Below are 14,957 nucleotides of genomic sequence, written 5' to 3'. Positions count from 1 at the left end.
GATTTATGGAAAAAACATTTTCATCAGTTATTCCAAAAGCAGTTGCACTCAATGCAATATGATGTAATGTTACTATAGCATTCAGTGCAGTGAATATAAATATATGTAAAGATGTCTTCAGATATGTGCTTGCTTGTATAATATGGTCATGTCTATGATCAGATTTAAAGTGGAACCTTCTATGCAGAGAGTGCAAAACCGAGTTTAAAAAAGCAAAACAGAAGCTCCTAAAAATATAAATTTTTTTCCAGTCATTTTCAGAAAATGGTCAATAAAAAGAGGTGCTTAACCTTCATAAATGTTGAAACTACATTTTTACATATGATATATTAATTATATGTGTGCGTTTTCATATATGTAATTTTCTATATAAATTCTTTCAGATTTGCAATTTATGAAGCCAAACTTGGGAACTAAAAATCCTAATGTGTGTTGCTAGCAATAAACATTAAATAAATAGAATAGGCAAACATTTTATGAAAGTAAAAAAAAATAAAATAATTGTATATATATATATATATATATATATATATATATATATATATATATATATATATATGTTTATTTATTAAAGGATATTACATTTATTGAAATATTCAATTACAAATTAAACAAAACATTTATAATTATATTTTATAATATTATAATTAATAAATACAAATTTTAATCATATTATAATTAATAAAAAAAAAAAAAAAAAAAGTTTCTTTGTTGCAAACAAATGCTTTGAAAATTAATTAAACAGATTATGGCATTTTTAGTTTTCATTTCAATTGTTGGATATAAAGGAGAGGGTCAAGACCTCATATATAGGATATACTTTTACAACCTTTGTAAACCGTTTAGTGAGTGAAAAATAGCTATTTTTCATGCTATCCTACTTTTGTGTTAGATAATAGTTCTCAGGAAAATATTTGTTCCTTGTTATTTAAAAAGTAAATTTGGACCATATTCATGAGAAATGCCAAGTATTTTTCCATAATCAGTAGTAAACAAAAGTGAAAATACTGACAGCTTTATCTGAAAAGGTCTTTTTTTCTTCTCATACAGGAACTGAACTGATTTGTTCACAAAAACATCAATCAATGTCTGGCAGTGCACAAAAATAGAAACCCGAGAGAAGAATAAATGATTTTTAATTAATTTGAAGCTAGTCACCTCACCGCCAGAGCATCTGAATGTTACATCAATAGAGACAGATGAACTTGTAGCTCAGCATAATAGCTCTTTACCTGAGCACTGGCTTATTGCTACAGGGCTAAACATGGCGAGTCAGCAGGAACTGGAGCAAAATACAATAAAAAAGCACATTACAATAAATACTCAATTGGTGGTTACAAGGTGGTGATTTTGATAAAAGGAACGTCCATTATCATTTCAGAGTTGAGTAAATTGTTAAAGTGTGAAATAATCTGCCATATTTTGCAGTTCAGTACAGTACGCTGAGCGTCAGTCAATATCAATTGGGTTCACTGTGTAAAGACTTTCCACTCACCAGAATTTAATATCATTCATGTCTTATCCTGGCATGAGGCAGAGGAGGTAAAATGAATCTGGAGAACACAGGTGACAGGGTCACCATCTCATTTGTAGTAGGACTCAAGAGGTGAGCAGATAGAGGGGTTTCTGACATTACAACTTGCTTACATGAACCTTACTTTAATCACATCACAAATTATTTAAAGTGATCCCTGGACCAACAACAGGGCAAGATTTCCATCTGCCTCCAGCACCGCTTCTGTAGTCAAACCATTTGGTGGGAGATCATTGCCTGCTTTAGGAGGTGAGGTACTACAGTATGCATCATTACAATATCAACCGAAATGTTGTTTTAAAGCTCCACACCAAATTGAACTGTTCATTAAAGTTAAATTAAGGGATGTAGGCTAATTTAGTAGTTCAGTAATCCAGTAGGGAGGATTTCAGCTGTGATGTGGAGGGGAGCTAGAGGTCTTACCCTGTTCACACCGGCGTCCTGTGAAGTGCAGAGGACAGTCACAAAAGAAAGACGAGGCTCCGCTGGGCAGAGAGATGGGCCGACAGGATCCGCCGTTGAGACAGAGCCCCTGTGGGCAGACAGGTGAAGGCTGGGTGGGTGGGATACGCCCGTCAGGAGGGGTTTCCACTGTAATGAACTCAGGAGGGGAATCTGTGGAGTTTGCTGGAGGATCATGATGCCATGGAGACCTACAGTAAAACATGCGAGCAAATGAAAAGGCGAGGATTAAACATTGAACTACACTACCAAAGGCATGTTTACTAATCAGTAATCTCTTATAATTATTTCAGAGCACAAAAAACATGTGTTTAATTCACTAACCACAAGCAATTTAGTTTAACCAGGTAAATTATTCCCAACTACGCACTTATTCGTGAAACTCAGTGATATCTGAGCCTAATCCCATCAATTTGCTGTAAAAATGCAAGTGGTGAATGAAATGTCATTTAAAAGAGATGTTTGTAGGTTGTATGGCATTCATCATTTAATTGAGAATTCCTTTTAAACTCCAAATCAATTCCTGAATTTAATTTGAGGTAGCACAGAGGATACAAAATTAAAATTAATTTGAAGGTTTTGGCAAGCTTAAACTTGTGGACATACATGGACATACAGACAGACAGACATTTGTGTTTCCTCCACACTCAGAAATATAGCATTTACCTGATTTGCATAATTCCTTTAATGAAGCGGGCACTAAAACAATGCAGACTGCACATGCAAATAAGCAGTGCTATCAGTGGGTGACATTCCTCCTTAGTCTACCCCCCCCCCCCCTTGTGTTTTTATAAGAGGGGCAAAGGATATATAGCGCAACCTTGTCCGCAATCCTTAATCTTATAATTAGACAAAACACAGACAAGCCTCATTTGTAAAATTAAAACCATACATTACATGCATTTTAAAAATCTATATTAATTATCCTGTTCAACACATAATAGATGTGCATCAGTATGGATACAATGACCTAAATCTAAAGATAGCCGTGCCCACTGATTAAAAATCATTTCAGACATCTGAGATGTAATTTGACTATATGCTGTCATTTTATGGGAAAGAGCAGGCCCAACATTCCGCTAAGCATCTTGTTTTGTGTCAGACCTATGAAAGAATGGCTATGGGTTTGAGTGTGAGTAAATCATGAAAAATGTGAAATTTATGTCAGCATCATCACAACGAGTCCTGAAAAATATACTGGCCAACTTCTCTGACTCAGCTTAACCCATGATTTATGACTGGACAAGCAATATAATACACTTTATTATGTGAAACTACCCTAATTATCATAACTAAACAAATAAGGCATGATAGAGTAAGAAGATTTCAAAACACAGTTATGCCTACATATCAATCACTTCTCCAATTAGTAACCACTAAATCAGCTCAAATGGCCCTGATTAATGTTTTCTTTCAAATCATGTGAGACTACACCACGTAAGATGCCACAAATTGTCTTATTTATTTGGAAACCCCATCTCTCTAGTCCACTGCAATTCTAGACAGATGACAGAACAGAATAAATAATAAAGTAAGATAATATAGAGAGAGGGGAAATCTAACTCATTTAAGTATTAACTAGTCTGTGTGGTTTCCAATTTCATCTTCTGTTCAAGACTCATTTCCTGCTGCTTTGTAAAAAAGGGTTTTTACAGAAACAGCCAAAATGAGTGCTTACCTTTTCTTTGGAATAATAACACATGATGTGTGAAGCCAAACACTTAAACGTCTCCAGAATCTCGCTCTTGATGAGCAATTTGCACACAGCATGAATGTACAGCACCTGTGCACTCAAGTGACGAGCTAAATTATAGATTTTGTCTTTGAGAGACAGCTGACAAGAGTGGCAAATAGCACATCCAAGAACCATGAGGCAAGATGGTAAAATATATCTAATGGCAGCAACATTGTGTAGTGAAAATGTAGCTTTCCTTATTTTTTATTTTTATTTTTTAAGAAATCTTAAAGTATATATTCACAAATACAAAACAGATTATATAATTTATTATTCAATCATAGCAGTATTTATACGGCTCAATAACAATGATACCTTTTTAATGAATGCATCTTAATGGCATTAAACAGAAAAATACACATTTTATTTATTTATTTTTGAATAGTCCTAAAAAAAATCTAGAATTAACTTTATCAGTTGAAAACAGTGAAGAAATGCAAAGTTTAATATTTCTCTATAAAAACATAAACGTACCTGGATTTGACTTAATTCAAATATTTGAGGTATCAAAGATTAAAAAATAAATACATTAAAACAACATTAAAAACAACTTTACGTAGTAGACAACACATTAAATGCAAGGTTACGTTTCATTACAAACTCTTTTCATTACAAACAAAAAACACCTATTTCAAGTAGATTTTTTGTTATTGTTGATCAAATGTTTGGGGTTGGGATTTTTTGATGTTTTTGAAAAAAGTGCAATTATTTAAACAAAAATACAGTAAAAAACTGTGATATTGTTAAATATTACTACAATTTAAAATAACTGGTTTTATTTTTATATATTTTAAAATGCGATTTATTGCTGTGATGACAAAGCTGAATTTTAAGCAGCCATTACTACAGTTTTCAGAGATCCTTTAGAAATTATTCTTACGCTGATGTGAGAGTTGAAAACAGGGATAACTGTATAATTTCTTGTAATAATTTCACTAATATGAATAATTTAAAATGTTAAAATTTAGACTTCCAAACACTGCCCCAAAACTGTATTGATTCCTGATGCAAAATCAGGTTCAATTACCTGCAGTAGTCAATATTGTTCCTTGCAATGGCATGGTCCACACGGAATCTTCTGAGCTTATTAATTTCGATTATTTCAATGCAGCCGGTATAGTTGTGGAAAGGCTCAGCTTCCTGAGGGAACACAGAACAACAACAAAGTCTCAAGCAGTTTCTTCAGAGGAAAAGAGAAAAACATATCAGGCCTAAGGGTGAAAATGAAAAATTGCTACAAAGCAGCTATTCTGGGAGAAGAAAGTACCTTACAACAAAGAGGTTGCATTTTAAGACATTAAGTTCATCCGAAAAAGAAAATTCTGTCATTATTTACTCACTCTCATGTCGTAAAAAAAAAAAAAACTGTTTTATTTCTCTTTTGGAACATAAAAGTAGATATGCTCAAGAATCGTAATAGAAATATTTCCATACAACAATTCATAGTGACCAAGGGCTCTCAAGGACAAAACATACATCAACAAAAGTAGTCATACTGTATAACTTTTGCACTACATTGAAAGTCTTTACACAATGCAATGCATTACTTTTATTTTAGTTATTCACAGATTCAATTTTCACATTTGCCTATTTTTTTTTTTTTTGTAGACTGTGGTCATTATGAGCTGTTGTTGTATGTCACAAACTGCATAATGAATCTTCAAAAATTTTACCTTTTGTGTTACATAAAATATTTAACAGCATTAGCATCTGTTTAAAATGTATATATGCATAAATGCTACGAATACTACTGAATATTTTTCAATAAAGATTTTTCAAATAAGACAGAAATGGCTCATACAACATTACCAGTATAAACTGCATTGATGAAAAACAAACAAAACCCCTCTATTTCATTATCAGCACTGTGAAAAGAGAAAAAACAGCATATGGATCCAATCTTTGTTGTCTAGACGAATACATCTCAACCTCTCCTTTTTCTTCTCCCAACAGTATCTCAAGTGCCTGTGACCTGCTTCTAGCCGCCTGAAGGAAAATGAAAAGTGTGCCTGCTAGTTTCTCAGGGCTTTATCACTGTCAATATGTAGACCTTGACAGTTCTTTCAAGCCCTCTGAACCAGTTTTTAGTAACCTCAAAATTACTGGAAAATTCATGTCCATTTTAATCCAATTTAAGCCGGATGTGTCTCTGCGGTAACTGGTCAGGTCATTGTGTTACATGACATTGGCAAACCATCAATCTTTCCTTGCTTCCACATTATAATCAGAGTTCCCAGCATAAGAATTTTAGTGACTTTACAAACTTTCAGTCATTAACAAAGTGTAATGTCAGCTCAACACTAAAGATAGTGTTAACTCTAGTTCGCAAACTTCAAGGTGGAATTACATTATATAGTAAAAAGTTAATGTCATGCAAAAAAATACAAATATATATATATATTTATGATAGCTATCATAACTTACCAATTACAACAGTTCAATATGATTAAACTTGATTTTAAGGCAGAATTAACACTTTAAGTTGAACCCCCCCCCCAAAAAAAAAACATTAAAAAAATGGCATTCAATGGTTACTTGAACGGTAGTTTACATAATGAACTCTTACTTTATGAGGTGGATACAGAAGAGGAAGTCCTCCTATGAAGATACTGTCAGTTCGCTGTAAATTCATGACTGTTGTGAAATTGCTTGGAATACTTCTGACAGTCCCAAAGCCTGATATAGTGATTTCGGCTGCACACGGAGAAAGATACTGTCTGTGAAAAACAAAGATAAAACTAAATAAAGAACAGTTGGATATGCATGTGGACAAAATGTTCCCTGTCTTGTTATAAACATTTCAGGTCCCTGTTTACTGTATCTCTTCACCTAATGGTGTAAATGCACTCAATTAATGATCTGTGGTATTAACACCAAAGCCGTCTTTTAAGGCAATTTAAGGCAATGTTAATATGATACATCTGCTTTGCCTAAAGTAGAACACAATTACTTTAAAAGCTAAGCACTGCTAATGCCCGCTTTATCTGCTATTATTTTCAGCTTTTTTCATATTTAGACCAAAAACAGGTTATGGTGAATGACTCCTAATGACGGTGCTGTTTCCATGGATACATTAGATACAGGAAGGTGTTGAGAAAGAAAAAGGGTCCACAGTGAATTCATTAGCCAGTACAGCATTAAAAATATCATGGTTAACTAACAGTCTAGGGCCATACCACATGTGCAAATGATTTAATCTTGTTTTAAATAGCAGAATATACCATAATGCATCAGGCACAGCTTAAAAACAACTGTAAACTGTTTTATTGACAGTTAAACGCTAATTAAAATGGCTGTTGCGACAGTATATCATGACAGAAAAAAAATCCACTAAATAAAACAAATGATTTTGCGTCTTTCACCTGCAGCTAATTATTTCCCCTCTTCCTTTTAAAGACATCCTATGTTTCTTGGACAGACTGTTCCGGAGATGTACCCAAGCCTTTTCAGAGTTTTCCAAAGCTTATTCTGCCCTTCCAAACAACAGGGGAGGAAAGATAATTACCTCAGTGTGGATTCTGGGATAACTATGTGCAGCTGTAGGATTGGCCTACAGATGCTCAGCTCATAATAGCAGTGATACCAGTCTCCCCATCTTCTGAGGTTCAGTGAAGCCAATCTTGACTGATTTGTTAAGCCTGTAATTCACAGGCTGTGGAGTTGTTCTCTTACTTTGCTCCACACCTCAGGAGGAGAGACCACCAGGCCCTGGATGTCCTCCCTCTGGAGCAGCCGGAGAGACTGTTAATTTAGAAGAGCTCCGCCAGAGCAGCCTGGCATCTCGCCAGAGAGCCACTGGTCCCATTGAGTCTTTGAGCAGACAGTTCCCCAGCAGGACACACAGAGAATGCTCCTTTTACTAAAAAATGCTTTAAAGGCGATAATAAAGAACAGCATGGCCCTTTATAATTGTTTCACAGGTTCACTCGGTCATGCGAGACATAAATAAGCTAGTGAAACTTCAAGGTGTTGCATTGTACCTTTTTTTAGATATATATATATATAATTTGATATTTTCCCTGTGGTCCACTCATATCATATTGTGCACCAAAACCAGTTGTTACTGAATTTTACATGACCATTCTCCACCTTCTCTGTGAACCTCAGAACTAAACATACCGCTTTGTGTACCACTGTGCTTTTAAGAATTTTAAATGCTCTCTTTACCACGATTGGGCAAAATTCAGTATTTAAGAATCCTTTTCAGTTTATGAGCTTGAATTTTAATCGAATCGGCCATGACCCACAGGATTTTTAATTTGAATATGAATTGGTATGTCACAAAGAGGAAACACTGAATTACACACAACAGAGAAATCCAATTAGTGCAGTTAAAAGTTTTGTAAACAAAACATGACTAAAACTAATGACCAATTAAGCCTATACATTCCCTGATATGTAGTCTATAACTGTCTTCTCAAGTTCAACACATTCAAAACAATTAACAAAGCCATCAATTTCAAATCTGTCACTCCTGTTCTTTACAAAAAGCTATTATTTGGGGCCAATCCGTAAACATTAATATACTCATGTTATTAAAAGGCATGTTAATTTGAATTTAGTGATGATAAAAATGTTAGATCCAGTTTGAATTCCATACGACAATGCAATGCCTAAAACTGTAAAATGACCAAATAAATGACGAGAACAATTACATCTTAAACAAAACAAAAAGGAGGCTATTAGCTTTTATCAATCAACAATTACTGATTGAGCTTAATTTGTACTAAAGCAGGCATTTTCCTTTAAATACTAAGAGCACCTAAGGCAGTGCACATTAAGGCAGGCAAGGCAAGTTTATTTATATAGAACATTTTGTACACAATGGTAATTCTAAGTGCTTTACATAAAAGAAAGTAAAAATCATGAAGAAAAATTTTTTCAAAAATAAAACAAGCAATATAAAAACTTTGAAAATGATTTAAAAAAATGTTTATTTAAAATGAACTTAAAACATTTAAAAATATAAAAAGATTTGACATAAAATACAGTGAATATGTAAAATACAGTGCAATCAGTTCATTATGCCTGGTTAGTAAATAAGACACAGGTTTTTGACCTGACATTCAGCATAAAAAAAGCGACAACTGTTAAGTGAATTCTCACCTGTATGTTTTCATAGTACAACAAACTCTATTTCAATAGATCAAGAAAATTCTGATTTGAATAGTATGGCACCTTTAAAGATATGGTCACTCAGTCCTGTTTTTTCCCCCTACTCAGTCTTGTTTTCATAACTCTCTTTCACACTAAGTCTTTTGCTAGTTGGCACAAAAGTAATGACTGATTTGTGCAGCTGGCGCATCTTGGAAGCTTTTCAAATTCTCTATGAAAAACAGACATAAACAGGCTGATGCACTCAAGATCGGGAGCTGACTAAAGCGTTCTTAAATGAAGAGGCAGCGCTGTCCTTCAGAGACTCCGAATCTGATCAAATCTTTCAATGACTGTTACCTTGCATTTTACTTTCTGCTGAATCGGATGAAAAGAAACGAACCTAATGGACCTGTGTGAATTGTGCTTCCAAACATCAAAGACCTGTCAGCAATCATTCAGCTCTCAATCCAAATACCCAGGCCGGACAATTCTGGGGTTATACTGCACCCATTTACAAATGTAAGTACAGAAATACTCCCCATCATGTAAATAAATAACATAATGTGTATATTACCTGTACTGAGGCCTCTGTTATGATCTTAGTGGCATTAGATTGGCTGCCAGATGTCAGTCGTCCAGTTATTGTAAACTTTTTTGTGTGGAATAAATAAATCATGACTGACTATCAACAGAGAAGTTCTATACTCTAATTACTTTCTGTGGTCTGTTTCAATTTATAGCTAAGCTCCAAAAGCTACTTTACATTAACGACCAGTTTCACCATCTTCTTATACATCTGATTCATTATAAACTCTATGATCACAAACTATCTGGATACTGGAGGAGAAATTCTCATACCTCAATAGCACCACATGCTCATTTCCATCAGCAACCTGCTGTGCTGTATTGATCCGCTGAGCTCCCTCCTTTTGGTTGCACAAAAAGTCATACTAGAGTGTGTGGGAAAAGTATGTATCAGTATTTTCCATTTAATTATTCCTTGTGCATATTCTTTGATTTCTAAAGGTAATGACATTGCTGTAAAAAAAATATATATATATATATATGCACTTGAAGTATTACCTGAAGCGTTCCATTGGAAACGTGGAGTTTGAAGAAGAAGATGCCTTTTATGGCACTGGCTGAATACAGCAGGGTTCCGTACATGGATTCAGTAAGGAATCTCACCATGACACTGAATGCAGCACCAACTTCAATGCCCTCAAACTCCAAAAAGGATTTCCCAGAATATCTCCCAAAACTAATATCTGCAGGAGAGAAATGTAGGCAGTTAAGCATAGTGCCATCGTAGCTTCACTCAGCCTGAACAGTATAAAGTCGACATTTGTGTGGATGTTTGCCGCTATCTGGAACCAAAATTTGTAAAGATATCGAAGTTTTTATTTAATTATGGGGGTTATTAAACAAAAACAACCTATTTTTCATAATACATTTAAATTAAATATATATTTATTACAATATTTCATCCTGGGTACAAGAAAATGTAGCCTCACACTACAGTAAATCTTAATAAGAAATAACGTCACAGAACCTATTTTATTATGTAATTCCAAATTAACAGTGGGCAACACAACTTTATTCATATTCAACACTGTATGGGAACATGAGTGAATAAGAATAGAAAATCTGAATAAACTCTGAATAAAAATAATGAGTAAAATCTGAATAAACTTGAATAAATTATGTCTCACATGGAAAATAAAGTTTTTATATTATTCTTTTTATAATAATTAGTGAATATTTAAACTTTTTACTCTGCAAATCAAAATATTTCATTCTGACACTATCCCTTTTTAATCAACTTTTAATGGACTTAACTGAAACAGCACATGGGTTACATTATGAACACCGGAAACCATCAATAATTGATACTCTCTACATTGAATTCCCCACAGTGAGCCAATATTTCACAATTAAGACGATATTGTTCTACCAATTTTTAATATTACAAGGTTACAAAGGAGCACAGTGCTAATAAAACTATGTAAATGATAATTATGATAATGTATAGCTCTAAGCAGAAAGAATATGCATTACAAATTAACACACAGATTTAAAGCTAACATAAACCAACACTACTTCTAATATTTTTGCAGTATGCATACTGAGCACAGTTTATTTTGAACCAACTCTACATTGCGAGTAAATCACTCGCATATGCAACTAAATCTTTACCTGGGCGACTAAATGATGTCTAATATTAGCCAATCATACGGCCAATCAATTATCAGATTTCAGAGTTTTCAGAGAGTTCAGAGAGCCAGTGTGTGAGTTGGAGGCTAAATGAAAGTTTAGCACAGATATATTTTCACTCACCAACACTGTCTGACTGAGCGCTACAGAGTTTCACTCTCCGTCAAGCGATCCGTGATATTTTTCAGTTTTTTTTATGAATGGATGTGCAACGTGAACGTGCCTGTATTTGACGTACCGTAAACTCTACTGTAAAGGCGCACACTCGCCGTCGCTTTGTCTCACACACGCAGAGAGAGAGAGAGAGAGAGAGAGAGAGAGAGAGAGAGAGATGAGAGACAGAAGTGACGCGCCACATGTAAACAATATTCTCTGATGTATTTTCCTGTAAAAATAACGGCGTTCCTTTGGAATTCTTCAGTTTAAGAACCGCCGGTTTTTCCGGTAGTGTGCGGAGCTAATGCGCAAACGGAAATCTCATTGGCTGGCGCTCACCTATTATCATCCCCGTATCGATTTCAGCAAATCAGTTCGAGCTAACGCACACAACCTGATTAATATTCATGAATTAATCCTTAGTGTGTTTTATATTGTTCTTATTAGTAGAATTCGTATCATTATTATCTTATCAGTATTTTTGTTAGTTTTTTCCCACTATTTTTTTACAGAAACACTGAATAACCAAAAAAGCACCATCACCAGTCTTAAGTTCAGTTAAAATGACTAATATGCATTCAAACATGGTTATCAACTTTTAATTCTAATTTCTAAAGTTCTATTAATAAATAATACTTAATTATTATAATGCTTTACTGACTGATGTTAAGAGTGTACTTTCAGATATTAAAAAACTGTGCCATTTTATAAACATACATATATATATACAGTACAGACCAAAAGTTTGGACACACCTTCTCATTTAAAGAGTTTTCTTTATTTTCATGACTATGAAAATTTAGAGTCACACTGAAGGCATCAAGGGCTATTTGACCAAGAAGGAGAGTGATGGGGTGCTGCGCCAGATGACCTGGCCTCCACAGTCACCGGACCTGAACCCAATCGAGATGGTTTAGGGGTGAGCTGGACCGCAGACAGAAGGCAAAAGGGCCAACAAGTGCTAAGCATCTCTCTGGGAACTCCTTCAAGACTGTTGGAAGACCATTTCAGGTGACTACCTCTTGAAGCTCATCAAGAGAATGCCAAGAGTGTGCAAAGCAGTAATCAAAGCAAAAGGTGGCTACTTGGAAGAACCTAGAATATGACATATTTTCAGTTGTAGCACACTTTTTTTGTTATGTGTATAATTCCATATATAATTCCACATGCGTTAATTCATAGTTTTGATGCCTTCAGTGTGAATCTACAATTTTCATAGTCATGAAAATAATGAAAAGTCTTTGAATGAGAAGGTGTGTCCAAACTTTTGGTCTGTACTGTATATATATATATATATATATATATGTGTGTGTGTGTGTGTGTGTGTGTGTATCAGTCTGGCGAGTAAACTAAAAAAAATTACTAGCCAATGGTGATTCAACTGCCAAGGTGTCCGTAGAGGGTTGTGAACTGGGTTTGCCAAAGTGTGAAGTGTACAGCAGGGGGAGAACTGGATGGGATACCGTTTCCCACAATGCAATGCTCCCTTACCTGACCTTCCATTTCAAGTGCAATTTCTTTTTTCACTATATTTCGCAAACGTTAAGCCATTTTCAGTAAATGAAATGACAATGACAAACTATTTTTTTAAGTAGACTGCTATACAGCAATCAGTACACATTTATAAAATCATAATGCAGTATATTCATAAAAAATATAGCTAATATTGCTTATTTGTCTAGGATGTATCCTAAGCAATGAGTGCAATATGATTCTGGGATGCGCATAAAAACACAAACAACAACAACAAAACCCCCACAATCATTAAAAACTAAAACAAAGGGTCAATACAAAAAAAGAATAAATAAATAAAAATAAACAACAAAAATTTACACCTTGCAATGATGAGTTCATTTCAACAGTTTAAGTTCAAGTTACATTCTAAATATTTCTGAAACTTTGGTAAACAGAAATTATTAAGTATACATTATTTAGATTATGTTATATCAATAAAAACTTTTTTTTTTTGAGTCTACAAAACCTTAAATGATCTCAGAAAAAAATATTTTTTGGGGAGAGGAATTGGTGCCAAAAACCGCATTCATTTGACTCACAGAAAAACCTGAGATCCTGTAAAAGAGGTGGCTGTAAGGTCCCTGTCTTTCATGTTAAAGGATTTTATGATAATTGCGCCTGGTACAGTAGCTCCTTTCTCTCACAGGAGTGTGATCAAAGCTAAGAGTGTCCCATTACCTGCCATGACTTAGTACATTTAAAAGACACTTAAAAGTTTTAGATCTGCTTTAATTGGGGGGGAGACTGAAGGATAACTCTCCCGAGGAAGTCTATTCCAATTAGTAGAAGGAAAGAGCTGCTCGTCTAATGTTTTCTGCTGTCAGTATATTGTGAGAAGCCACTGATGTTCACCTCAAAATGTCCTTACCACTGTACTGCATCTGTCATGTTTAGACATGGCAGAAAATCATTCATCCATAATGAAATCTAAATGCATTATATGTTTAACATTTCAAAGAATACAATCGTTCAAATGCAAAAAAAAGCACAGGTACATGCCAACATTAATCATTTTTCGCATTCCAAGAGCTGATAAAGTTAAATAAAGGCTTTTTTTTCTCCAGCAGGTGCATCGTAAATGAGAGTAGCTTGCTTTGAGAAGGTCTAAGAAGATCACTGCGTAAACCTCTTTCTGTCAGCTTGAGCAACCTCAGCCCTTTACCATGAGGGTTTTTTAGCACAAATGAACAGTAACCCACATGATACTTGCAGCAGCATATGGCTTGCCAAAAAAGGCACATAAATTCTCTTCGCAAAGATAGCGAGAGTGAGTGACTGTCTGAGAAAATTATACCAGCTTATTACATGCCTCATTTTAAGCCATGATATCCTGCTCTCTGTCATCCGTATCAGCCGGCAATTATGGGACATTTTCAGAGACTTCCACCCTCTTTGAGATCATTTAGGGCACTGATGCGGACAAACTTAAAAGACCGGCTCTGACTTGAGCAATTTGGCCTAAGCATTAGCATTGGTCTGGAGTTAATGCCCTTCAATCTCAAACAGTTCCTATGAAAGGTCTCGCCTCTGGGTATTTTGCAATGAAACGCTCAATAATGTGGACCTGCCTGTGGTATTTCTCCCTGCCCGTGATTGACCAATGCTAGGCTACAAAACAGAACACGCGCTTTGAGATTGCTGTCACGATTAATGGATCTACAGCAGATGAGGGCTTTATCAATATTTGCTTGACTTTAAATCTTTTTAATGCAGAAATCTTTTGATCTGCCATTGAAGGTCTCCAGGGCACTTTGTTGATTAAGGAGCTTTTAGAAAAATCCCTGTGCATCTGCTAAGTCCTGCACTCCATAACAGGACAAATATCTCAGAGTGAGGCCTGTGACTGAAAGATTGGAGACTTATCGGGAAACGAGAGGCTGTGATCTCTGATTAATGAGGATGAATGCAGGGCGACTACAGAGCGTCTACCTTCTCCCTCCCCTGGTGTTCCAGGCAGGTTTACCAGTGTTGATGATGGAAAATTACCGCTCTGAGACGGAGGCATTCCTTAATTTGAGATGCTTGTTTGGACTGATATAAGGCTTTCACACAGTCCGTGATTGCTTTCGGGAGACAAACACTCACCTCATTAGCAATTAACTCCAGATCCCTTTATGAAATCTACATTTTAGCCACTAACTTCTCTATGTGTTTGGCGCTGTATGCATTCAAATCATTGAAAACCAGCCAATAGGGACAAGTGACTGCGAGCTCATTCAGCGCTTATTATCGACAGAGAGAGCT

At 35.1% G+C, this 14,957-nt stretch overlaps 1 protein-coding gene across 1 annotated transcript in view; it reads right to left on the bottom strand.

Annotated features, from left to right (window-relative positions):
• The window catches only part of eys (eyes shut homolog), a 209,230-nt gene that overhangs the window by 52,887 nt on the left and 141,386 nt on the right, over positions 1-14,957 (bottom strand). Inside the window, exons 31-35 of the mRNA XM_059517129.1 lie at positions 9,912-10,096; positions 9,687-9,778; positions 6,298-6,448; positions 4,759-4,871; positions 1,958-2,187 (exon numbers count right to left, since the gene is read on the bottom strand). Coding sequence (XP_059373112.1) covers positions 1,958-2,187; positions 4,759-4,871; positions 6,298-6,448; positions 9,687-9,778; positions 9,912-10,096 — 771 coding nt within the window. The remainder of the gene's footprint in view (positions 1-1,957; positions 2,188-4,758; positions 4,872-6,297; positions 6,449-9,686; positions 9,779-9,911; positions 10,097-14,957) is intronic.

The sequence above is a fragment of the Carassius carassius genome, chromosome 30 (genome assembly GCF_963082965.1).
Source record: "Carassius carassius chromosome 30, fCarCar2.1, whole genome shotgun sequence".
NCBI classification, from domain to species: Eukaryota; Metazoa; Chordata; class Actinopteri; order Cypriniformes; family Cyprinidae; genus Carassius; species Carassius carassius.
This window is presented reverse-complemented; position numbering and strand designations above follow the sequence as displayed.